The sequence below is a fragment of the Dermacentor andersoni genome, chromosome 8, assembly GCF_023375885.2.
Source record: "Dermacentor andersoni chromosome 8, qqDerAnde1_hic_scaffold, whole genome shotgun sequence".
Lineage (NCBI taxonomy): Eukaryota > Metazoa > Arthropoda > Arachnida > Ixodida > Ixodidae > Dermacentor > Dermacentor andersoni.
In genome coordinates this window covers 128,169,327-128,195,804 of record NC_092821.1, presented here as the reverse complement: position 1 = coordinate 128,195,804, position 26,478 = coordinate 128,169,327, and the positions used below count along the sequence as shown (strand labels likewise).

Genomic DNA, 26,478 nt, shown 5'->3' with positions numbered 1-26,478 from the left:
TTCATATTTACGTATTTTTATTCATTCAAGCAAATACGGTTACGATTGACGTGTTATGTGATGAGGGGTTCAAAACATGGCCAGAAGCGATCCTCCATGATGATGCAACCGTAGAGTCCTTTCTTCAACGTCCAAGAACCATGCCTTTCATTCACCCTGCAACAAAATGAAACATAAAGTGATGAAACTGTACCATGAAACATCTGCTTGAGGCGTGCATATCCATGTATTTAGATTCCTGCTTTCCTGATTGTCGGCAGCGCGATGAACCGAATTTCGGAGTCGAAGTGCTGTATTAACTGACTGAGAAGGAAAGCCAGCGAGAGAGCGTAGCCCATTTACTGAGGCTTTTCGAGAAAACTGTGGACGTAAAGCTAATGCATCGCACAGAGCAACGAAACAACCTTATCCTATCGTAAATGGTACAATGTTCGACAATGCGTAATGAGTGTATCATGGACTCTGTAGAATTGGCGTTTGTGTTGTGCTTGCTATGCAAGAGCATCGTTTCTAGAAAAACCAAAGGAGTTTTTTCACGAGGAGCAATCAGTCGATGCGATAACCAGCTTACAGCGCGCAGTTCGGCCCGGAGGAGCTATTGGTAGTAGTGAGCTTTGTCGAACTAAACTCCTAAGGTTCACGATGATCTGCCTGATATTGAATTCAGCATCCTTTAGAAGTTGATGGACAGTTCAGGGCAACATCTCCAATCTAAGGACAGAGGTTCTCAAAGCTTGTGAAAATTTTGTGAAAATAAAGAAATGCCCATAAATGTTCACTCGCCAGTCTGCACTCCACCAGTGTCTCATTATTGTTCAGGTAATTAATAGACCTTAGCTATATATAGCACTTTAGGAGCGAAGTACGTAATTAACGAATGGACGAGTGAACGAACATTTTCTGTTCGCCAACTGTCAATACTTTTTATAGGAATAAAAAGAGAGAAATTGAGTGGCGTCGTAAGATAACAAAGGGATTGAGGTCTTTCGTAGCTCGCTAATGTTGGGTTATACTCGGAAATTCAAGGAATCTTGATTCGTTATGACACGCTCTGATCGTTTTTCTCACCTTGAACATAGTCTTCAAATCCGCGACTTCGAAAGACAAGAGATATTGCATGAAATCGTAAGGCAACGAGGGGTTACGGAGCTTTCTTAGATGGCTATTTATGTGTAGTATTAAAAAAAGCACAGAAGCAATCTCGATTGCTTATAAGGACCTTGTATTGTGTTTATCACCTATAACGATTCCACCAATGCTGCGAGAACGAAAAGAAAAAGATAAGTTCAGTGACGTCATAAGAGAACAAAGCGATTCAGGTCTTTCGTAGCTCGCTAGTGGGGGGGTACACTAGGAAATACAAGGAATCTTGATTCGTTATAACGGGCTCTGATCGTATTGCTCACCTTGAACATAGTCTTCATGTCCGCGACCTGGAAAGACAAGAGATATTGCATAAAATCGTAAGGCAACAAAGGGTTACGGAGGTTTCGTAGACAATTTATTTATGAATAATATTAAAATAACTGAAGCAATCACGCTTGCTTATAAGGACATTGTATTGTGTTTATCACCTACAACCGGTCCACCAATGCTGCGACAAGGAAAAAAATAAAAGGAGAGAAATTGAGTAGCATCGTAAGAGAAGAAAGTGATTCGAGTCTTTCGCAGCTGCCTAATGGTGGGTAGTAGTCGAAAATTCAAGGAATCTTGATTCGTTATGACGGGCTGTGATCGTATTTCTCACATTGAACAAAGTCTTCAAGTCCGTGACCCGGAAAGACAAGAGATATTGCATGAAATCGTAAGGCAACAACAGGTTACGGAGCTTTTGTAGATGGCTTTTTATCTATAATATTTAAAGAAAGACTGAAGCAATTTCGCTTGCTTATAAGGACCTTGTATTGTGTTTATCACCTACAACAGGTCCACCAATGCTGCGAGAAGGAAAAGAGTAAAAGAAGAGAAATTGAATGCCATCGTAAGAGAACACAGCGATTCGGGTCTTTCGTAGATCGCTAATGGTGGATTATACTCGGAAATTCAAGGAATCTTGATTCGTTATGACGGGCTATGATCAAATTTCTCACCTTGAACATAGTCTTCATATCCGCGACCTGGAAAGACAAGTGATATTGCATGAAATCGTTAGGTAACAACGGGTTACGGAGCTTTCGTAGGTAGCTTTTTATGTATAACATTAAAAAAAAACTGAAGCAATCTTGATTTCTTATAAGGACCTTCTATTGTGTTTATCACCTACAACAGGTCCAACAATGGTGTGACAAGAAAAAAAATAAATGAAAAGAAAGTGAGTGGCATCGTAAGAGAACAAAGCGATTAGGGTCTTTCGTAGATCGCTAATGGTGAGTTATACTCGGAAATTCAAGGAATCTTGATTCGTTATAACGGGCTATGATCGTATTTCTCACCTTGAACATAGTCTTCATATCCGCGACCTGGAAAGACAAGAGATATTGCATGAAATCGTTAGGCAACAACGAGTTACGGAGCCTTCGTAGATGGCTATTTATGTATAATATTTAAAGAGAACTGAAGCAATCTGCATTGCTTATAAGGACCTTCTATTGTATTAACACCTAAAACAGGTCCACCAATGCTGCGAGAAGGAAAAAATAAAAGAAGAGAAATTGAGTGGCATCATAAGATAACAAAGTGATTCGGGTCTTTCGTATATCGCTAATTGTGCGTTATACTCGGAAATTCAAGGAATCCTGATTCGTTATGATGCGTTGTGATCCTTTTTTTCACCTTTAACACAGTCTTCAACTCCGCGGCTCGGAAAGACAAAAGATATTGCATGAAATCGTTAGGGAACAACGGGTTACGGGGCTTTCGTAGCTGGCTATTCATGTATTAGAAAGAAATATAAAGGAATCTTTTTGCTATAAGACGCTAGGTTGTATTGTGTTTATCACCTCGAACAGGGAAACCACAGCTCCGACAACAAAAGAAAAGAGAAATTGCCTGGTGCCTTAAGAGAATACAGGGATCGGGGTCTTTCGCAGCTGGCTATTTATCCGTCATAAAAAAAAGAAAGATTCAAGTAGTATTGATTCGTTATAATCAGCTCGTATTGTGCTTATCGCCTTCAACTGGTCCACCAATGGTGCGGCCAGGAAAGAAAAGGAAGATTGCGTGGTGCCGTAAGAGAATACTGCTATAGGAGTCTTTCATTGCTAGTTATGCTATAGGAGTCTTTCATTGCTGGTCCACCGTGCCAGTGGGCACGGTGGACTTGGAACGAGCATGTGGCCTAACAAGCCATTCTTCTGCCTTGTGCAGGTGCTTGTTCTTGGGCTTGCCGGATCAGCGAAAGAAGACGAACAGTTCATCGAACTTATCACCACCACGCAATCCCAGTCTACAGCTGCGTCACAATCGTCGCAGTGCTCAGCGCCTCGATTCCCTGGCATCATATCTTCACTGCCTCGTGGCATTCCAACAGCGCCATCTAGCCCTCACGTGACTTCACCGCATCGAGCTATAAACCAGCAGCTACAAGCATTCAACTTCAGTGGGCACGGTGGACTTGGAACGAGCATGTGGCCTAACAAGCCATTCTTCTGCCTTGTGCAGGTTAGTCCCTACTACAGCTCCATAAAAAGTGACTGCCGTTATCTTTTGGTCCTACCGTGCCCACAGCACTGTGTCTCAATGGCTTATGATGTGTACTGTATGTGCTTGCTTCTCTTGTGCGGAGACGTTGAAGTAAATCCAGGCCCTAACCCAGAGGAGTCTAGCACTCGCGAGTTGCTGGAAAAGTTGCTTTTAGGTCAGAATAAACTAGCTGAGGATGTGGCAGCCCTCCGAACACAGCAAACAAATATGGAAAAACGTCTTGCGGAGTGGGATTCCCGCTTCCTAGAAATAGAAAACCAAACTGAGCGCGTGGACAGCCTTGAACGAACGGTAAATTCCTTGGAGGCCAAGATTACTGACTTAGAGGACAGGAGTAGACGCTCAAATCTAGTGGTCTTTGGCGTGCCTGAGGACGAAAATGAAACAGAGGCTGATTTGCGGAACAAAATTCTAACTGAAATTTTTTCTACTAAACTTGAAGTCACATGTAAATCAGTTGGCAGAATTCACCGTCTTGGTCGGTCTGGCAATTCCAGACCAGTCATCTTGTACTTTCAGGATTACGAAGAAAAAAACCAGATTATGAAAAATGCTTACAAACTAAAAGGTTCCAATACATCTGTACAAAATGACTACTCGCGAGATACGCTCAGGAAGCGTAAACTTCTGTGGCACAGTGCTTCAGAGGAAAGACAACAAAAAAGGAAAGTAAACTTAATTCACGAAAAACTACGCATTGATAATAACGTCTTTGTTTGGGATGATACGGAAAACGCTCGAGTAAAAATTGGAAAGTACAACAATTCTAAGAAAGACTGACTTCACCATGCAGATAATAAAGAACTCCGTATTATAAACATCAATGCCCGTAGTATCGTTAATAAATGTGATCAACTTGAGGCTATTATTATAGGTTATAGTCCGCATATAGTTGTTCTAACTGAAACATGGCTACACAGCGGAATAGAAGATGAAGTCGTGTTCCCGCCTTCTTATCGTGTTTTTCGACGCGACAGACCAACGAGAGGAGGTGGGGTAGCTGTACTGGTAAAGAAAAATATGCCGTCCACTCTTTTGCGTCAGGCTGACGATATAGAAACTATTAGCCTAAAAATTTCTTGTTGGGGACAATCTTTCCTGTTGTTTGCCGTTTATCGAGCACCCGGTTCACCGCTTCAATTCATGAGTGATTTGCGTACGCATATCACTTCGTTCACACACACAAAAAAAATATTTCTGTTAGGAGACTTCAATCTTCCAGGAGTTAATTGGGAGGATAATACTTCTTGCACTGAACTTACTCCCCATGTCAATTATATGCGTGATATAATTCTATGCCACAATTTACATCAAGTTGTAACTTTACCCACGCGAGTATACGGATCTTCGTCGTCAATACTTGACCTTGTGTTTGTGAATAGAAATGTCGAAAAGTTATCAGTGTCTGTTGAACGCGGCATATCTGATCATGAAATGGTATGTTTTTCATGCTGCTTGGAAAAATGCAATCGCAGTAATGCAAAAAGTGTTGTAGTGAAGGACTTTTCACGTGCCAGGGACGAAACTATTTTAGATTATCTAGATTTTCACCTCAGCAACTTTAAAGGAAACAATGTTATAGAACTTTGGGACAGGTTTAAAGAACTTTGCACATATTGTGTTCAAAATTTTGTACCAAACAAGACAAAGAAAACAGCGAAAGTTAACCCTTGGGTTACGCGGGAAGTCATTCACTTGGAAAGAAAGATTAAACGCTGGAGACGAAAGAACGCCCCTATAACGCAAATTCAAACCGCAAGAGCTAAATTAAGCTCGTCTATTGGGCATGCTAAACGGCGATATTTTAACCACACTCTGCCCAATTTTATTCGTACCGCGCCACAAAAATTTTGGACATATTTGAGTAAAAAAAAACAAACCAATTGAACAAATAGTGGATGGCGGCATTCTTATCGTCGAAAAGCAAAGTATTGCAGAGCATTTCAACACATACTTCCATAGTGTCTTTGCAAATACAAGTGATACATCGATTCCCATTTTTTCTTTGTCCATTGCAAACTCGGACCTTGTATCTGTACCTGGCGTAGTTTCTATGCTTCTTAACTTAAAAACCAAATCAACCCCTGGTCCTGACAATATATCGAATGTTTTTCTGCGCCGATACGCAGAAATGGTGTCCAAGTTTCTTGTGATCATTTTTCGTGCTTCATTATCCACAGCAACTCTTCCTACTGACTGGCTAACTGCACGCGTAGTACCTGTACCGAAAAAAGGGGACCTAACGCTGATAAGTAACTATCGCCCAATATCGCTAACGTCATCATGCTGTAAGATGCTAGAACACATCATAGCTAACTACATTACTAAATTCTTAAGTGATAACAGTGTACTCTCACCTGAGCAACATGGTTTTCGAAAAGGTTTTTCTACTGTCACCCAATTAACATCGGTTATTCATTATTTTGCGAATATTCTAGACAAATCCAGCCAGGTAGATGTAATATTTTTAGATTTCAGGAAAGCATTTGACCTTGTTTCACACTCCAAGTTAATTGAAAAACTTCGATTAATTAACATTCCTTGTTTCATTGTTAATTGGGTTTCAGCATACCTCACTAACCGAAAACAGTTTGTTAGTATCGATACTTACCATTCCCATGAACTTCCAGTTACCTCAGGCGTCCCTCAGGGTAGTGTTTTAGGGCCTTTATTATTCTTAATTTATATTAATGACATTGCCAGCGTTGTCACAGCACCAGTTCAAATAAAACTGTTCGCTGACGATTGTGTTCTGTTCAGTGAGGTAACCGGTTGCGATGATCAGATAACCCTGAACAATAATCTTCAAAACCTTCTTTCTTGGTGCAATCGTTGGAACATGGAGGTAAACGCTAACAAAACAGTTTACATGAAGATAACTAAAAAAATAAATAGCCTATCTTTTCCTTACGCTCTCGGATCTGAACCATTAACCGAGGTTAGGGAATACAAATATCTTGGCGTCACAATAACTCATAACCTGCACTGGAACATTCACATTTCTAACGTATGTGACTCAGCCTTTCGTAAACTCTGTCTTCTACGTCATAAACTAAAACAAGCTCCCGCTGAAACTAAACTTTTAGCCTACACATCAATAATAAGGCCAAAACTGGAGTATGCCTGCATAGTGTGGGACCCTTACACGAAAACGAACATTCGTGCACTAGAAAGAGTACAGCGTAAAGCAATCAGATTTATTTTTTCGAAATACCGTATGACTGATTCCCCGACAGCAATAATGAGACAACATGGCATTCAGACATTGGAAATACGAAGAAAAATACAACGGCTGAAATTTCTTTTTCTTCTTAAAAATAATCTCCTCGCCCTCACTCCTGAGCCTTATGTAACGCCAATGGCAGCACGCCGAACACGTCATCGTCATGCTGACTCTCTAACTCCCTATAATGCCAGAACTAACATTTTTAAATATTCTTTTTTCCCACGCACTATAACCGATTGGAATAATTTACCTCAGTCGCTACTAAACAGTACTGATTCCATTGACCGTTTGAACTACTGATTTCATAGTAATAACTGAAATTGATCTTTGTGTTACATTCCTTCTCATTGCTTAAAATTGTACTGACGGTTCATTTGTACATTTACTCTTCACTTTTGTTTTGGGAATTGTTTGGTTACAAGACCGAGTGTTCTTTTTACCCATTTGGTTCTCGCAGCTGGTGGACTCCATTGCTATTGTGCACACTAATTTGGTCCTTTTGTTCTTATGTCTGCAAATGCAATTATTCTGTATTTTGTATGCCCCTCCTGCCTGGGCCTCAATGAGGCCTGCAGTATTGTATAAATAAATAAATAAATCTATACGTCATACAAAAAAAAGATTCAAGTAATATTGATTCGTTATAAGCAGCTTGTATTGTGTTTATCCCCTTCAACATGTCCGCCAATGGTGCGGCCAATGGTGCGGACAAGACGTTGAGGAGAATCGTGCGAAATGTCTTGTGCGAAAACACGTATCTCACCATTTTCGTTCTGCCAGTGATTTTCAGCTGCTCCTGCATGTCGTTCGGGCTGTCTCGCCCAACGTGCTTCGACCCGTCCGGTCGCTCCATGTCGTTCGGGCTGTCTCGCCCAACGTGCTTCGACCCGTTCGGGATGATCCGCAGAGCCGGAGCTCCGGTGAGGCCAGCATGAGCCTGCAAAAGAACTGCTCTGGCAAGATTCCCCCGATTTGATCGCCTATCGATATCGTCTTTACACTTTTCTGTCGATTCGGCAGTCGGACGCGGGTCACAGAGGGCACTGTACGTTTAGGGGCGCACGGGAAAACCAACAAACGATGCAGTGCAGGGAGACAATGCATTTGTCGCGTTACCACGATGTTCACAGAAAGTGGGGCTTGCCAGAAAGTGCGTTTTTGCTATGATATCGCATGGAACGGCTCTTCTGTAATTGAGCAAAGCAGAAAGCGTGTACACTTATTCCCGTAATCAAGCGCCAAAGGTGAATTCTAACCAAAAATACGTGGTCGATTGTGGCATTTATTGTTTGTTTCTGGATTTCCTTATGTGCGCCCGATCGAATAGTGTTTAGTGCACTAATGCACCCCTTTTTGTTGTCATGTGAAACTTAATATTGCGTTGCTGTTTTCATTGCTCGTTTATTACTCATTACGTTTTAGCTATTTTGCATGCATATGGAGACACTTCAGCTCTTTAAAAGGCGTAATGTGAGAGGTCAGACTATTGGGCCTTCCCTTTGGAACTCTTTTCTACCTTCACTTTCGTTTACCGTACTTTCACAACTTACGGACAATAAACCACGTGTCTCCCGTTTTCTCGACCAAATGCGATCCGAAGTTTTTCGGGAGCGCCGGAAATGGAGCTCCCACTGACTGCACCATCCACGAGCGTGTATGGATTATGGTGCGTCGCTGAGTGTGGGCGGCTGCTGTTTGCATGTAATGTCGAAAACATGCCTTCAATGACGTGTTTCCGGCTCTGCAATTGCTTTGGACGTCTTCAGGCAGCAAAAGCAAAGCCTTCGAGACTGGTTTCGGTTACTCGGTAGGAGCGGTCGCTATGTCATGAATTGGGGCACCATATAGTATGTTCCGTTTCTGTGTCGTTGCAGTCCTCGATAAAGGGAGTAGCGGTCTGCACACGCTCCAAGTTGTGAAACAAACCTGCACCAGCGGAAGAGCGCTTCGCGTCGCATAATCTCAGGACGCGAAAGAGGCATTAAGCTCAGAGAGGGAGGTAGTCGAGGTCAATGTGGCTGCATTATTACGCGCGTCCGTAGGGCATATGAAATGGTTGGCGGCGCAGCAAGGAAATCTTGATATGTCAGAATAACTTTGTCATCTAAAATTCATTGCACTAGAACTAATAGCACTCTGGTCATTTGTGCTCGTATAAGAGTTCGGTATTTAATTTAATACTCATGTTCGTAGCGTGTTGTCTGTCAGACAGTATAACCTTTCCACAGACTAACACTACATCTCCATAACCTTTGACAGGATCCTCCTACTACAGCCTTGTGATTTCGGACCTCCTTCCGAATATATATTTGAACGTAATTTCCTGCCCTGAACCTAATAATTCAATTGATTCTGATGTTGTTTCAAAAATATCGCACTGAAGCGTTCCGCATGCCATTCCAATGTTTCCGTTTGGTTTCCATAAAATACTAGCGCAGTCTATACTGATTCATTATGATGTTTGTTTACTTTTCATAGTAATCATACGGAATACATTTGGAATTATTGAAGTGCATACGAAACGTTTCAGTAGGTAATTACATTCCGTTTGATGCGAGGACTGCGAAGGGAACGTCACGAGGTGAACCTTTGGGTGGGGGTGCACGTTAGTGCTACCAGCACTAGGTCGTGCAAGTAATGTCACCGCGAACTCGGCGTTTGGACAAAGGGAAGCAGCAGCAGTTTGCCAAGACTCATTCACAGCAGGACAGCAAATGGCTTATGCCAAGACAAGTCCGCTTCTCGAAACGTTCGCTTCAACGACATCCCCTGTTCGACCACTTCCGATAACTTCAAGGCTCTTTTTTCTTTTAAGCTACTGTTTTGTTTGGACATTCCGTTAAATCAATTTTTAGGTCGCATAGTCTTTCAGTGCACTGACAGTGCGAGGAACAAACGTCGTACCGGCCACTGCTGTCACTGCAATGTGGCATCGCGACGGATGAGCCTTATATGGCGAAGAAAGGACGTTGCCCACGGAAATCGACGGAAGAACGCGACACCAAGATCTCTGTGTCCTTTTCAGGGCCGTAGTAGCGTACTTACAGAGTGCGACAAGCCCAGCAAAAAGTACGATGCTGAGTAGCTTCATTGTGGCCCCGTCAAAGATGGCTGGCGAGTGATTTCTGTGAAATAAGACAATAAATAGTTATGAGCTTCTGGACCAACGCGTATAGAGTCCAAGCATTTCTTTCAATGGCACGTGAAGTTTTATAGACAGAAATCAGGGTTATTTAAAGAAATAGTATTTTCTGCTGCACAATTAAAGAGTGAGCTATTACAGGAATCAGACAGGCACAGGAAAAGTAGTAAGATAAAAGAAAAAAAGATCACGTGTTCATTTTATGGGCAGTACAGGTGCAAGTATAAATGTTTCTCGATTTATTCGACACCAGCATGAGTGTGCACTTGACGAATAAACCCATAACTATGTCTTCGAGATGGCAACACTTTCCATTTTTTACGAATTGTGTGATAACATAACATTTCATGGTCGAAATGTATGCGACCATGTCTATGGACAGTTTTCATGTAAGCAACGGGTTAAGGGAGACATAGAACAAGTAGAGGATTCCATGTCCTGACCCATGGTAGGGACCCACAATTTTGAACCTATCTTAAGTTGAACGAGCCGAGTTATACGTTCAGCAACCAGCAGTACGTCACAGCCCGCTGCCTTGCTGTGGCGACAAGAAATGCAATATACCGCATACTGGCAGGGCAAATGTGTGCAAATACCACGCGGCTTGACGTAGTCTGAAGTCCAGAAGCTCTCAGGTGGACGAAGCATGCGAACTTGCGAAGCAGCTGTCTCCTAAAAAGCGTTTGGGGGATAAAAAACCACAGCACTGCATAGCGGGCGGAATGGTATACTTAAATGACTTCACTGTAGTTATGCGTAGCTTCCGCTGCGTTTTGTGGTAAACGTATGACACATTGTTTATGGTTTTGGTTGCTACGTTAAGTGCGTATCAAAGAGGCACCCGCCGTATTTGAAAGCCTGTGGAAACGTTCTCACCAAACACCGGTTGTGTACGAGCGATCGGCGAGGAAGAGCTCCGTTCTCGGAAATCGGTGGCGAGAATTGTGAGCAGCGGCAATCAGGCGCGCGCTATTTATGCAATTTCAACTCTCGTGTAAGGTCATCGAACCATTACTGCAACCATTGCTTCAAAGTAGCAAGGCAGTGCTTTGCCCTTTGTGCATATATGCATCACTTTATGTTCTGTTCCTCGCACCTGCGGGGCGTTTTGCTATGAGGCAACAACAACAGTAATATTATTCATCATGGTAGCTGGCTCAGCCACCTGGTTCTGCGTGAAGGTTCTGTGAACCCGGCCATGGCGTTCACGACCTCTCTGATGAAGCCATGAACTTGAAGGCAACAATTCGTCACGTGGAACACACATGGGCGTGCTTTGGTTGGCGCTAAACGAGACTTGGGTTCTAGTGCACGTTATAAATGAGCGATTGGATAAAATTGACCAGTATATCTGCCGGAATGTTGTCACAGTACTTGATGTTTGCATTTTACTCGCAATGGTGACTCAGTGGCACTATACTCTGAGCACTAGGTCGCGTGTTCGAATCTCAACCGCGGTGGGCACTTCGAGTTAGGGACGGAAGCAAGAAAACAAAAACAAAGAAAACTTTGGGAGACAATTTATTTCCAATTGCAGTCCAGCACAGACAATGGCTTCCTGAATGAGCTGGGGATCAGAATGGGCCGGAGTCATTGCGCAAGCACTCTGTTCATCGCGTTTCCCCTCGCGTGAGAGAAGCAGGAGAAGCGTAAAACTTGTTCAGTTTTTTTTTCTTACTGCACTGTCTTCGGGGAGTGGCTCACATACTGGCTTGTGATGACTTTTTGGCTACCTTTAAATGACGCGGAGAAATATTCGGAGCAACATGCTCGCCGATTTAGAAGTATGTGTGTCATAATTAAGTGTTAAATAAATATTGCTAAACCCTCGTTTTTGGCCCCTTTAGATCCGTTATCAGAAACGCTTAAAATGTTACCCCACTTTCTTGAGAGGACCTAAAACGGCAGAAATTTTATATTTACAGCAAGGGGTGTGGAGGGGGGGCACTCTATATGTTTGACGAGTGCTGAAAGTTTGAAGTGTATACGTTAATTACGTGCTTTCAATATAGTTACTGAAAACTCGTCTTCTTCCAGTTACGATGCATGATCCAGTTATGATATAAGTTATAGGTGTACGAGTTACGTGGTTGATTTTACCCGGTCACCTGCCCTGGTTGCTTAGTGGCTATGGTGTTTGGCTGCTATGTACGAGGTCCCCGGAATAAATCCCGGCCACGGCGGAAGAAGGGCGAAAACACCCGTCTTCTTAGATTAAAGTGCATGTTAAAGAACTCCAGTGGGTGAAATTATTCCTGAGTCCCCCACTAAGGCGTGCCTCATAATCACATCGTGGTTCTGGCGCGTAAAACCCCATAATTTTATTTTACCCAGTCTCCATCAGCGAAATAGACTGGGTAATATCAATATTTTGTTAAAGTAGGAAGCATGTTATAAGTTACGGATGGTAAGTGTTTAATTTACGAAGGGTAATTACAGCTTTTGTAGAAAGTTATTAATTCAAGCTTTCAGAGTTTCGACCATACCGTTATTCAAAATATTACCTGTATTCCTATAACAACTGCACAACACACCAACTTCAAATTCCGTTAGAAGAGTGAAAATGTTAAATGTAATCAGGGACGAAATTTTCTTCTTCCTGGTTTAGGTAGAAGTGTTGTAAATAAATACTGAACCTCGTTTCCTCTCTATTCGGGTTCCTAGCTAGTGTGCTTGCCCAACACAGTTCAGGTATCAATATATGCCGACGATATCTGCATTTGGGCGTCTGCCGTAACGCGGCTGCAGGTACGAGCACGGCTACAAAAGGCAGCTACGCTAACATCTCTGTACTTGCGAAAACAGAACTTAGAGCTGTCTTCAGAAAAATGCTGCCTTGTTACATTCACTCGGAAGGAAATGAAGCGTTACAGTGTAAAGGTCAATGGGCAAGCAGTAGCAAATGCACGGAAACACCGCTTTTTAGGGGTAATTATTGACCGCGACCTGTCATGGAGCCCGCATGTTTCATACCTGAAGAGATTATTGACAATAATACATCTCCTCAAATTTCTCGGCGGAAAGTCATTGGGCACTTCGATGCGGTCAATGCTGCAGCTTTATAACGCCTTGTTCCTCGGTTTCACAAGATACAGCCTCCCTGTGCTTGGGAACACCTGCAAAACAAACCTGCGTGTACTCCAGGGACTACAAGCTCAAGCCCTAAGGACGTGTCTCGGTCTTCCGAGGTGTGCGTCTACGGCGGCAACGATTGTCATAGCTCGAGATCATCCAATATCAACGTACTTGGCAACCGACGCTCTCAGGGCGCATATTCGGCACGTTGCCCGATTACCTTCTCACCATCTTGTCGCTCTACCCGCAGAAAGGCCACACACAACTTTCAATCGTTTAATTGATGCCAATCGTACCTCATTGCCATCGAACTACATGCCTGCAGCAAGACCATCCTCACCTTTATGGTGCCTACACAGACCTGACATACGCCTCACCATCCCAGGAATCATGAAGAAAGCCAACATGCCGTCGTTTGCCCTTAAGCAGGCCACGTTAGAACTTTTACATGAGGTGCACAGTGGCCGCGTACACGTTTACATCGATGGTTCAGTCACACCTGCAAGCGCAGCTGCCGCTGTGGTGATACCAAGAAGATCCGTCAAGATACAGCTAAAGACGTCACATGTATCATCAACGACAGCTGCTGCACTGGTAGCCTTGCGTGCGGCTCTTCATTTCATTAAGGAGGAACCATCGCACGCATGGTCAATCTTCTGTGATTCCAAGGCAGCCCTACAGAGTGTACTCTCAGCACTGCGCCATGGCTCACATGAGCAGCTCGTCGCAGAAATCAGAGAAGTCCACCATCGACTAGTTGACGAAGGACATGATATAATATATCAGTGGTTGCCTAGTCACTGTGGCATACATGGCAATGATCGAGCAGACGCAGCTGCCCGATCTGCCCATGACGGCGTCAACTGCGTTGCCATTCCTCTTTCGAGAGCCGACGCAGCGAAAAAACTCCGCACTTGCGCGTGACATGACATTAGTCCAATGGAATTCATCCGATTTCACAAGTGCACGCCTCCATACCCTGGACCCTAATTTACAGCTCCATATTCCGCCCGAGCTTCCACGACGTGACTGCACCCTTCTTGTCCGTCTATGGCTTGGAGTAGCATTTTCAAATGCCTACTCTTTCCTTATCGGAATGGCCAACAGCCCACTGTGTGACTTCTGCGGGTGCAACGAAACGATCGAGCATCTTCTTTGTCAGTGCTCTCGTTTTAACCCACAAAGAACTGTCCTCTCAGCCACCTTAGACAAACTGGACAAGCGCCCAATGACAGGAAACAACATCCTTGGAACCTGGCCTACACGAACATCAGCGCGATCCGCTATGAAGGCGCTGCTGCGATACTTGAAAGACACGGGACTTTCTGACAAATTGTGACGGTGCACTGTGTGGCGTAGGACTGTACGGTGACACTGCTAAGACTAGGAATGCCTTTGCGGGCTGCGTGACAGTGCCCACAGAAATAGTTCGTGTGTACGTCCGTGTGTGTGCTTAGGGTTTTTCTTTTCCTTTCTTTTTTTATCCTTCTTTCTTTCTCACCTATTGCATCCCCTTTCCCCTCCCCAGTACAGGGTAGCCAACCGGAGATAATCTCTGGTTAACCTCCCTATCTTTCCTTTGCCTTTCTCTCTCTCTCTCTCTCTCGCGGTGAGCACAAAATCGGGCACATTATATTTGGCGAAAATAGGAGACACACTAAAAGTAATGCGTAGGCAAAGTTCGAAGTGCGCGGCTTAATTGCACCATTTGGCATTGAATTACATATGCAAGTGCTCCGAAGCGTTATCCGTGCATAATAGGAGCGGCACAAAATAGAGCACGCTGCCCCGGTACAATTATACAAATTCCACCAAAGTCAAACTTATAAAAATTGTTCTCTACATGATAACAAGCCATATGCGGATTTACCGGGGGGGGGGGGGCACTGCCCCCCCCCCCTGTCAAAAGTGGAGGGCCAGAGTATGCTGCTCGGCTCCCCACTCCGCGAACATTGGAAAGGGGCCATTTTAGCCTGAACATGGGGCCAGGCACTTCTTTCAGGCACTCCTTGCCTTCTGTCCATGCATCATCTGGAGATGTTATGCAATTTCAAAAAACAAATTCAAATTCTAATCAATTTTTGGTCCCCCGTGGTTCACCATGTGTGAGTGATAATCAGGTCTCTCTGTTAATTATAAAAATAACTACGGATGCATTCCTACCCTCTGTCTACTAATGCAAGGGTGTCCAAACTATCATGCACGAGCATTTACAAATATGCAGATACCACTTGGTTGGACAAAACCAACGTAATATTGTTTGCCATCGCTTGGAGATACTCACCCGCCGTGGTTGCTCAGTGGCTATGGTGTTGGGCTGCTGAGCGCGAGGTCGCGGGATCGAATCCAGGGCCACGGCGGCCGCATTTCGATGGGGGCGAAGTGCGAAAACACCCGTGTACTTAGATTTAAGTGCACGTTAAAGAACCCCAGGTGGTCGAAATTTCCGGAGTCCCCCACTACGGCGTGCCTCATAATCAGAAAGTGGTTTTGGCACGTAAAACCCCACAATTTAATTTTGGAGATACTCGGATTAATTTTTTGCATACCGCCTAATTACCTAATTTGTCTTCACTAATTAACAAACTTCTCAATTATTATCCAGGGAGAACATGGGGAAGGCCGGGAGATGGAAATTCAAGACGATGAGCAAAACGTGAACAAGGTGAGAGCAGGACCCAACGTTTCGACAAGTGGACTTGTCTTCGTCAAGGCGACATAACCTTGTTCTCGTTTTTCTCAAATATTATAGTTGGATAAAAAGTGTCAAAGAGAAAGCTGCAGAGCAGCATGAACAACTCGAGATACAGGTTTCTGTTGCTCAGTACGTGCTACATAAAATATTTTACGAGCGTGAAAGAAGTCCCCCAATACACGCAAAGTGCCTCGAGCGGTGCAGTGGAGCGGCAATGTTGCAGGTATATGCGGGCTTCTTTCCCGCTCGGAAAAACAATTTTATGCAGCACGCATTCAACAACAGAAAGCTGTGGAGAGAGAGCGAATAAGAGGCTTAGATTTACTCCCCCCCCCCCCTCACACGCGAGAGAACGTTGGTACAGAACTTGATAGTCGTAGTATTATTCGCACAGAAGAAAAGCTTTCGACACCGCTAACCATAATATTTTATTGAGCAAACTGCATAGTTGTGGATTTAGGGGTCGGGCCATTGAATTTATTCAAAGCTATTTTTCAACTAGGCAAGAGCGTGTTATGGTGAACGACATCGTGTCGTCTGTGCGCGCTGGCATTACAAGTGTACCTCAGGGTTTAATTACTGGACCTGTCATGTTTACACCGCGCGTTAATGATTTTCCTTCGGTACTGATGAGTTCAGAAGCCTTCATATATGTAGGCGACACAGCACTGATATTTGTTGACATTGACATAACAGACCTAGAAGCCATTGTTAGCGATGAACTGAACAGGGCTGTCATGGTTTAGGAAGAATGAATTACCAATTAATGTTGAGAAAACGAATTGCGGGGTTTTTGGTTCTAAAAAGAAAGAGGTAAATTATGACAACTTGTCCATTTATTGAGGAAATGCACATCTGCGTCGTGCAGCTTTGGTTAAAGAGTTTGGCGTAACAATTCCACTCATACATGCATTGGCAAAACCCATGGACGTCAGGGTATCCTACTAATTAGCGTACGATTGTCACATTATAAATAAAGCGCGTGAATGATTAGACACGCCTATTTTACGCACTCTTTACTTCGCACTTATACACTGCCACTTGCATTACTCCATCCAATCAGGGGGCAAAACACATACCAGATATTTATTAACGATAACTCGATCGATTACAGAAACAGGCCCAGAGAATTCTCACTTTTTCTAAGCATACTGGTGGCAGCCGACCTCTCTTCCAATATAGTCGCCTTTTTCCGCTAGGATCAACTGACACCTTCAAGACAGCTCATATTATACATCGAATAATGATGAATAATGAACCGCTACTCATCAATATATGTACGCTGCCGGCCCGTAATACAAGAGCTGCAGGTTATAGGTGTTTGAATCTGCCTTTTGTCAGATATACATACGGCAAAATATTGCTAGAATGACTTAGAGCTCTTATCTGGAATTGTGTACTTGTAAATGTGAAGGTCGCTTTCCACGACGTTCCGATCGCGCCTGAGTTGTTGGCGGCGCTTTAGAGAATGTCACTCGAAGCGTCTGCATGGAAAGCGCGAAAAAGAAGGTCCAAGCGTGTGTGAAATAATTTTGCAGACGTTTCAGCTAATCAACTATTGTAGCTTGCAACAAGTAAGGGCGGTGAAGTTTTTAACATTGCAGTTATGGCGCGTTAGATGAACCACAAATTTTCTGAGCTCAATCATTTTAGAGCTTTCCAATGTAGCTTTCTATAGCGTTCGCCTTGAAATTCTGTAGGCAATCCACCCATAAACTACTTATACTTAGCCGTGCCTTTGGTCGTCATATTTCTTGGGTGTGACTTGGTTCACGCCTCGTTTAATAAAGCACGTTGCAGATGCTTCATATTTATGCATTTTTATTCATTCAAGCAATTACGGTTACGATTGACGTGTTATGTGTTGAGTGGTTCAAACCATGGCCAGAAGCGATCGTCCACGATGATGCATCTGTGGATCTCCTTCTTGAACGTGCATGCTCCATGCCTTTCATTCACCCTGCAACAAAATGGAACATAAAGTGATGAAACTGTACCAAGAAACATCTGCTTGAGGCGTGCATATCCATGTATTTCGATTCCTGCTTTCCTGATCGTCGGCAGCGCGATTTGAACAATGAAACGAATTTCGGAGTCGAAGCGCCGTATAAACTGACTGAGAAGGAAAGCCAGCGAGAGAGCGTAGCCCATTTACTGAGGCTTTTCGAGAAAACTGTGGACGTAAAGCTAATGCATCGCACAGAGCAAAGAAAAAACCTTATCCTATCGTAAATGGTACAATGTCCGACATTGTGTAATGAGTGTATCATGGACTCTGTCCAATTGGCGTTTGTGTAGTGCTTGCTATGCAAGAGCATCGTTTCTAGAAAAACCACATGATTTTTTTCACAGGGAGCTATCAGTCGACGTGACATACTGCTTAAAGCGTGCAGTTAGGCCCGGAGGAGCCATTTGAAGTAGTGAGCTTTGTCGAACTAAGCTCCTAAGCTTCACGATGATCTGCCTGATAGTGAATTCAGCATTCTTTAGAAGTTGATGGACAGTTCAGGGCAACATCTCCAATCTAAGGACAGAGGTTCTCAAAGCTTGTGAAAATTTTGTGAAAATAAGGAAGAAGTGCCGATAAATGTTCACTCGCTTGTCTTTTCTCCACCAGTGTCTCATTATTGTTCAGGTAATTAATAGACCTTAGCTATATATAGCACTTTAGGAGCGAAGTACGTAATGAGCGAATGGACGAGTGAACGAACATTTTCTGTTCGCCAACTTTCAATACTTTTTATAGGAATAAATAGAGAGAAATTGAGTGGCATCGTAAGAGAACAAAGGGATTCAGGTCTTTCGTAGCTCGCTAGTGGTGGGGTATACTAGGAAATTCAAAGAATCTTGATTCGTTATAACGGGCTCTGATCGGATTGCTCACCTTGAACATAGTCTTCATATCCGCGACTTGGAAAGACAAGAGATATTGCATGAAATCGTAAGGCAACAACGGGTTACGGAGGTTTCGTAGATGATCTATTTATGAATAATATTAAAAATAACTGAAGCAATCTCGCTTGCTTATAAGGACCTTGTATTGTGTTTATCACCTACAACCGGTCCACCAATGCTGCGACAAGGAAAACAATAAAAGGAGAGAAATTGAATGGCATCGTAAGAGAACACAGCGATTCGGGTCATTCGTAGATCGCGAATGGTGGGTTATACTCGGAAATTCAAGAAATCTTGATTCGTTATGACGGGCTCTGATCGTATTTCTCACCTTGAACAGAGTCTTCATATCCGCGACCTGGAAAGGCAAGAGATATTGCATGAAGTCGTAAGGCAACAACGGATTACGGAGCTTTTGTAGATAGCTATTTATGTATAATATTAAAAAAAACTGAAGCAGTCTCGATTTCTTATAAGGACCTTCTATTGTGTTTATCACCTGCAACAGGTCCACCAATGGTGTGACAAGAAAAAAAATAAAGGAAGATAAAGTGAGTGGCATCGTAAGAGAACAAATTGATTAGGGTCTTTCGTAAGTTGCTAATGGTGGCTTATACTTGGAAATTCAAAGGATCTTGATTCGTTATGACGGGCTCTGATCGTATTTCTCACCTTGAACATAGTCTTCATATCCGCGACCTGGAAAGACAAGAGATATTGCATGAAGTCGTAAGGCAACAACGGGTTACGGAGCTTTCGTAGATATTTATTTATGTGTAATATGTGTCCACCAATGCTGCGAGAAGGAAAAAAATAAAAGAAGAGAAATTGAGTGGCATCATAAGATACCAAATTAATTCAGGTCTTTTGTAGATCACTAATTGTGCGTTATGCTCGGAAATTCAAGGAATCTTGATTCGTTATGATGAGCTGTGATCCTTTTTTTCACCTTGAACGCAGTCTTTAACTCCGCGGCCGGGAAGGACAAAAGATATTGCATGAAATCGTAAGGGAACAACGGGTTACGGGGCTTTCGTAGCTGGCTATTCATGTATTAGAAAAAAATATAAAAGAATCTTTTAGCTATAAGACGCTAGGTTGTATTGTGTTCATCACCTCGAATAGGGAAACCACAGTTCCGACAACGAAAGAAAAGAGAAATTGCCTGGTGCCTTAAGAGAATACAGGGATCGGGTTCATAGCTGGATATTTATGCGTCATATAAAAAAATGATTCAAGTAATATTGATTCGTTATAAGGAGCTCGTATTGTGTTTATCGGCTTCAACAGGTTCACCAATGGTGCGGCCAGGAAAGAAAAGGGAGATTGCGTGGCGCCGTAAGAGAATACAGGGATCGGGGTCTTTCGTAGCTGGCTATTTATACGTCAGACAAAAAAAGTTTCAAGGAATATCGATTTGTTATAAGGAACTTGTATTGTGTATCTCACCTACAACAGGTAAACCAATGGTGCGACGAAGAAAAAAAGAGGAATCTCATGGTATCATAAGAAAACACAGGGATTAATGTATTTCGTAGCTGGTTATTTGGCGTTATAGAAAAAAAAAGATTCAGGTAATATAGATTTGTTATTAGCAGCTTGTATTGTGTTTATCCCATTCAACAGGTCCGCCAGTGGGGCGACCTGGAAGGAAAAGACGCTTTGCTTGGTATCGTAAGGGATCAAAGGAATTCGTGCCTTTCGTAGCTAGGTAGTGGCGCGGTATACTGTGAAATTCAAGGAATCCCATTTCGTTATAACGACCATTCATTGCGTTTTTCTCCTTGAACATAGTCCCCTCTCTGCGGCCAGGAAAAAAGAGATGTTTTGTGAAATCGCAAGGAGACAACGTGTCTGGATTATTTCGTAGCTGGCTATTTCTGCATTATATACACTCGAACATTCAATGCATCTCTAGGCGTTAAACTGAACATGGATCATACTTTTCAGCTGCGAGATTTGCACGATTGATGCGCCCTGTAAACGAAATAAGTTTCACGCAAGTGTTTGTGAAAGAACGGAGCAGTGAATGTCTTCTCTTAGCAGCTTCTGGATTCGGTACATGTGATTCGCTGCTATGAGCACGGAGTGAATTTCTGATCTTTAATATTCATGGTCGCCCGGGAGCTAAAGCCGCCCATTGCATTTAACAGCACTATTTTTACCAATTACCGCCGGTTGATATACGTGTGATTACGGAATACCGATAAGTAGCTGCGCTTTTTGTTCCAAGCAAAAATGGTGTAAAGGCAAACGGTACAAGAATAAGAAGATACGAAAGAGCAATTGTGCGCAATAAAACAGGCGTCTTATTCAAGAGACAGGAAGACTTGGTACAGGTTTGTTTCACCATCCATAGCAAAATATAGACTGGGGAGGACATAAAAAGTGCTTGTTAAGACAGCATGTGCTCATCTATAAGTGACTACAGATTTCGTGCGCACATTCGAATTCTGACGCGGATCTGAAGCCCCGGTAGCTTTCTAGCGAATGCTGGACACTCTCCTCGCAAGGCTGAAGTGGAAGACTTGTCACGCGCATCTTGACGACACAGGGGTCTTTTCTGAGACGATTGAGCAACATCTTCAGCGCCTCTGCAATGTGCTAGAAAGAGTTCGATAGGCTAATCTGAAAACTTAAGCCTGAAAAAGGTTCACTCTGATTATGAAGAGCTCAATTTACTCGGACAAGTAAGCGCCACAGTAGTTCGAGCCGATACTGACGAGCCTCGGAGTGGCCGAATTTCCTGCTGATTTCAATAAGAAAGTCATCCGGCGCTTTCTGGGGTTATTTATTTATTTATTTATTTATTTATTTATTTATTTATTTATTTATTTACAAAATACTGCAGACCCAGCGGGCTCGAGCAGGAGTGGTAAAATTACAAAAATTATCAAGCATGCATTCAGAAGAAAACAAAACGCTGACATAACTGTTGCGAAATTAACAGATAAAAAATCGATGAGATCAATTGAGTCAGTGCTGTTTAAGAATGGTAATGGTAGTGCGCTCCATTCTTCAATAGTACGGGAGAAAATGGAAACATTCAACGCATTATTTGTTGTTTAATAGGGAGTTAAGGATTCAGAGTAGTGATGTCTGATTTCTCTTGTTGTTTATGGTCGGGAATATGGACAGGATGGATCGAGAGCTTGTTATTTTTGAGCAGAAAAAGAAATTTAATCCTTAGAATTTTCCTCCGTAGTTGTCTGTATACCAGGCTCGTGCATGATAGTTGTTGGTAAGTGAGTTACACGGTACTTAACTGCTTTCCGCTGAATCATGTACAGTGCAATAATATTGTGTTTAATATAAGAATCCCATGCTTGTATTATCGTCGTATCATTAACTATTTCTCGAAGGCAGCGGAACTCCTGATTTCAGCAAGGGTACTGCCAATAATTGTTTGTTTTTAATATGCTACGTGCACCTTGCAATTTCTCGTGTAGGTAATGTCCGTATGTTGAGACACTATTTACCTGAAGAACTTGAATGGCGGTTTCATTGTCGATTCTTTCCTACGAAATTTGTTCTATTCGTCAAAGAATACACGAAGCATGGTATACTACAAAAACGTTTCTATTTGCTATCGTTGCCAAGGCTGCTTGCTGAAAAAAAGAAGAGAAAATCGGGACAATAAGAAGCGGCCAAGACAACGTGCCGTTCTGTCTCCTCTTATTGTGCTGGTCATTTTATTGCGCATTTGTTTATTGCGTGATAGGTGCGCGGTATATGAGTAAGGCACTTATTTTCATTATGCTGTGTGCTCAAGGTGACAGCGTATAAGCTTTTGACAGGCCATAAGGAATCAATGCAGCACTAACGCTTCCGGAGCTCTGAAAGAATACCTTAGATACACAGCAGTAAGAACTCTGTCGCGCGCGGGAACATACGACAACCCTTCACAACGAACCATTTTTGTTTAGTCCTTCCGTGCCTCATTATGTATTAGGGCCGCCACGCAGCTAAGGCTCAAGCGGCGTTGTCAAAAAACATTCGCTCTCAGTTTGGCTCCTCTACTTGCGACGCGGCCAGTGCGGAAACTATACCCACGTGATCCCTTATGCTACGTCACGCCGAAGGCAGCGACACTATTTCCAGTAGCAGTCTTTCTCTTATACTCAATAGCTAGCCTTGATACAGCGCTGTGATTATTCTCTATAATACAGTTTTTTCCCTACGCAAGCCCAAGAATGCAGAACGCTTTTAGCGGCTTCTGGAGACGCTGAAATTTGTGCTAGCGCACGCAACACTGAAAAAACAGCGACTGCGCCCATGCATAAAAGAAAGAGAGAGAGACAGAGAAGAACAAAGAAAAAGAACAAAAGAAAAAGAAATGCTCTGAGCAAGGCGTGACAAGATCTCCTAACTAGCACTGCTGCCATTCGAGGTTCCGGTATTCAGCGAACGAGAATACAGTACTCTATGGTAAAACTATATTTCAGCAACCACTTCTTGCTCTAGTCATGTCTAAGGCGTAATTAAGATTCATCTTGACAAGACTTTGAGGAGAATCGTGCGAAATGTCTTGTGCGAAAACACGTATCTCACCGTTTTCGTTCTGCCAGTGATTTTCAGCTGCTCCTGCATGTCGTTCGGGCTGTCTCGCCCAACGTGCTTCGACCCGTCCGGGATGATCCGCAGTGCCGGAGCTCCGGTGAGGCCAGCATGAGCCTGCAAAAGAACTGCTCTGGCAAGATTCCCCCGATTTGATTGCCTATCGATATCGTCTTTACACTTTTCTGTCGATTCGGCAGTCGGACGCGGGTCACAGAGGGCACTGTACGTTTAGGGGCGCACGGGAAAACCACCAAACGATGCAGTGCAGGGAGACAATGCATTTGTCGCGTTACCACGATGTTCACAGAAAGTGGAGCTTGCCAGAAAGTGCGTTTTTGCTATGATATCGCATGGAACGGCTCTTCTGTAATTGAGCAAAACAGAAAGCGTGTATACGTATCCCCGTAATCAAGCTCCAAAGGTGAATTCTAACCAAAAATACGTGGTCGATTGTGGCATTTATTGTTTGTTTCTGGATTTCCTTATGTGCGCCCGATCGAATAGTGTTTAGTGCACTAATGCACCCCTTTTTGTTGTCATGTGAAACTTAATATTGCGTTGCTGTTTTCATTGCTCGTTTATTACTCATTACGTTTTAGCTATTTTGCATGCATATGGAGACACTTCAGCTCTTTAAAAGGCGTAATGTGAGAGGTCAGGCTATTGGGCCTTCCCTTTGGAACTCTTTTCTGCCTTCACTTTCGTTTACCGTACTTTCACAACTTACGGACAATAAACCACGTGTCTCCCGTTTTCTCGACGAAATTCGATCTGAAGTGTTTCGGGAGCGCCGGCAACGGAGCTCCCATTGCCTGCACCATCCACGAGCGTCTATGGTTTATGGTGCGTCGCTGATTGTGGGCGGCTGCTGTTTGCATGTAATGTCAAAAACATGCCTTCAAAGACGTGTTTCCGGCTCTGCAGTTGTTTTTGGACGTCTTCAGGCAGCAAAAGCAAAGCCTTCGAGACTGGTTTCGGTTACTCGGTATAGGAGCGGTCGCTGGGTCATGGGTTGGGGCACCATACAATATGTTCCACGTCTGCGTAGTTGCAGTCCTCGCTAACGGAGAGTGGCGGTCGGCGCACGCTCCAAGTTGTTAAAGAAACCTGTGGCAGCGTAAAAGCGCGTAATCTCAGGACACGAAAGAGTCATTAATTTGGGAGAGTGAAGTAGTCCACGTCAATGTGGCTGCATTATTACAGGCGTCCGTAGGGTATATGAAATGGTTGGCGGCGCACCAAACAAACATTGATATGTTAGAATAGCTTTGTCATCTATATTTCATTGCACTAGAACTAATAGCACTCTGGTCATTTGTGCACGTATCGGACTTCAGTATTTACTTTAATACTCACGTTTGTAGCGTGTTATCTCTCATACTGTGTAACCTTTGCACAGACTAACACTACATCTCCATAACCTTTGACAGGATCCTCCTACTACAGCCTTGTGATTTCGGACCTCCTTTCGTATATATATTTGAATATAATTTCCTGCCTTCAACCTAATAATTCAATTGATTCTGATGTTGTTTCAAAAATATCGCACTGAAGCGTTCCGCATGCCATTCCAATGTCTCCGTTTGGTTTCCATAAAATACTAGCGCAGTCTTTGCTGATTCATTATGATGTTTGTTTACTTTTCATAGAAATCATACGGAATAGATTCGGAATTATTGAAGTGCATACGAAACGTTTCAGTAGGTAATTACATTCAGTTTGATGTGAGGACTGTGAAGGGAACGTGACGAGGTGAAGCTATTAGCCGGGGTACACGTTAGTGCTACCAGCAGTGGTCGTGCAAGTAATGTCACCGCGAACTCGGCGTTTGGACAAAGGAAGCGGCAGCAGTTTGCCAAGACACATTCACAGCAGGACAGCAAATGGCTTATGCCAAGACAAGTTCGCTTTTCGAAACGTTGGCTCCAACGACATCCCTTGTTTGACCACTTCGGATAACTTCAAGGCTCTTCTTTTAAGCTACTGTCTTGTTTGGACGTTCCATTAAATCAATCTTTAGGTCGCATAGTCTTTCAGTGCACTGACAGTGCGACGAACAAATGTTGTACCGACCGCTGCTGTTACTGCAATGTGGCATCGCGACGGATGGGCGTTATATGCTGAAGAAAGGGCGTTGCCCACAGTAATAGACGGAAAGAAGCGACACCAAGATTTCTGTGCCCTTTTCATGGCCGTAGTAGCGTACTTACAGAGTGCGACAAGCCCAGCAAAAAGTACGATGCTCAGTAGCTTCATTGTGGCCCCGTCAAAGATGGCTGGCGAGTGATTTCTGTGAAATAAGACAATAAATAGTTGTGAGCTTCTGGCCCAACGCGTATAGAGTCCAAGCATCTCTTTCAATGGCACGTGAAGTTTTATAGACAGAAATATGGGTGATATAAAGAAATACTATTTTCTGCTACACATTTAAAGAGTGAGCTATTACAGCAAAGAGACAGGCACAACAAAAATAATAAGATAAAAGAAGAAAAAAAAGATCGTGCGTGTTCATTTGCTGGGAAGTATAAGAGCAAGTTTAAAATGTTTCTCGATTTATTCGACACCAGCACGAGTGTGTACTTGACGAATAAACCCATAACTATGTCTTCGAGATGGGAACACTTCCCATTTTTACGAATTGTGTGATAACATGTCATTTCATGGTGGAAATGTATGCGACGATGTCTATGGACAGTTTTCATGCAAGCAACGGGTTAAGGGAGACAGAGAACAAGTAGAGGATTCCATGTCCTGACCCATGGTGAGGACTCACAGTTCTGAACCTATCTTAAGTTGAACGAGCCGAGTAATAAGTTTCAGCAACCAGCAATCACCGCGCGCTGCCTTGCTGTGGCGACAAGAAATGCAATATGCCGCATACGGGCAGGGCAAATGTGTGCAAATACCACGTGGCTTGACGTAGTCTTAAGTCGAGAATCTCTTGGGTGGACGAAGGATGCGAACTTGCTAAGCAGTTATTTGCTAAAAAGCGTTGGCGAGATCAAAAACCACTGCACTGCGTAGCGGGTGGAATGATACTTAATTGAATTCACTATCGTTATGCGTAGCTTCCGCAGCATGTTGTGGAAAATGTATGAAACAGACTTTATGGTTTCAGTTGCTACGTTAAGTGCATATCAAAGAGGCACCCGCCGTATTTGAAAGTGGGCGGAAACGATCTTACCAAACACCGGTTGTGTACGAGCGATCGGCGAGGAAGAGCTCCGTTCTCCGAAATCGGCG

The 26,478-nt window shown here is 43.3% G+C and overlaps 1 protein-coding gene across 10 annotated transcripts; it reads right to left on the bottom strand.

Annotated features, from left to right (window-relative positions):
* LOC126525616 (uncharacterized) lies at positions 1-26,478 on the bottom strand. 10 transcript variants are annotated; one of them, XM_072284156.1, is made up of 9 exons: positions 26,420-26,478; positions 25,446-25,525; positions 23,227-23,349; positions 19,348-19,374; positions 18,665-18,691; positions 2,433-2,459; positions 2,091-2,117; positions 1,407-1,433; positions 1-156 (listed from the first exon to the last, which is right to left on the bottom strand). In XM_072284156.1, exons 2-9 carry the CDS (start codon positions 25,489-25,491, stop codon positions 152-154), a joined length of 309 nt encoding a protein of 102 aa, XP_072140257.1. In that variant the 5' UTR covers positions 25,492-25,525; positions 26,420-26,478; the 3' UTR covers positions 1-151. The 10 variants fall into 10 exon arrangements, with proteins under 10 accessions (XP_072140257.1, XP_072140259.1, XP_072140260.1 ...); XM_072284158.1 differs by lacking the exon at positions 1,407-1,433; XM_072284159.1 differs by lacking the exon at positions 2,091-2,117.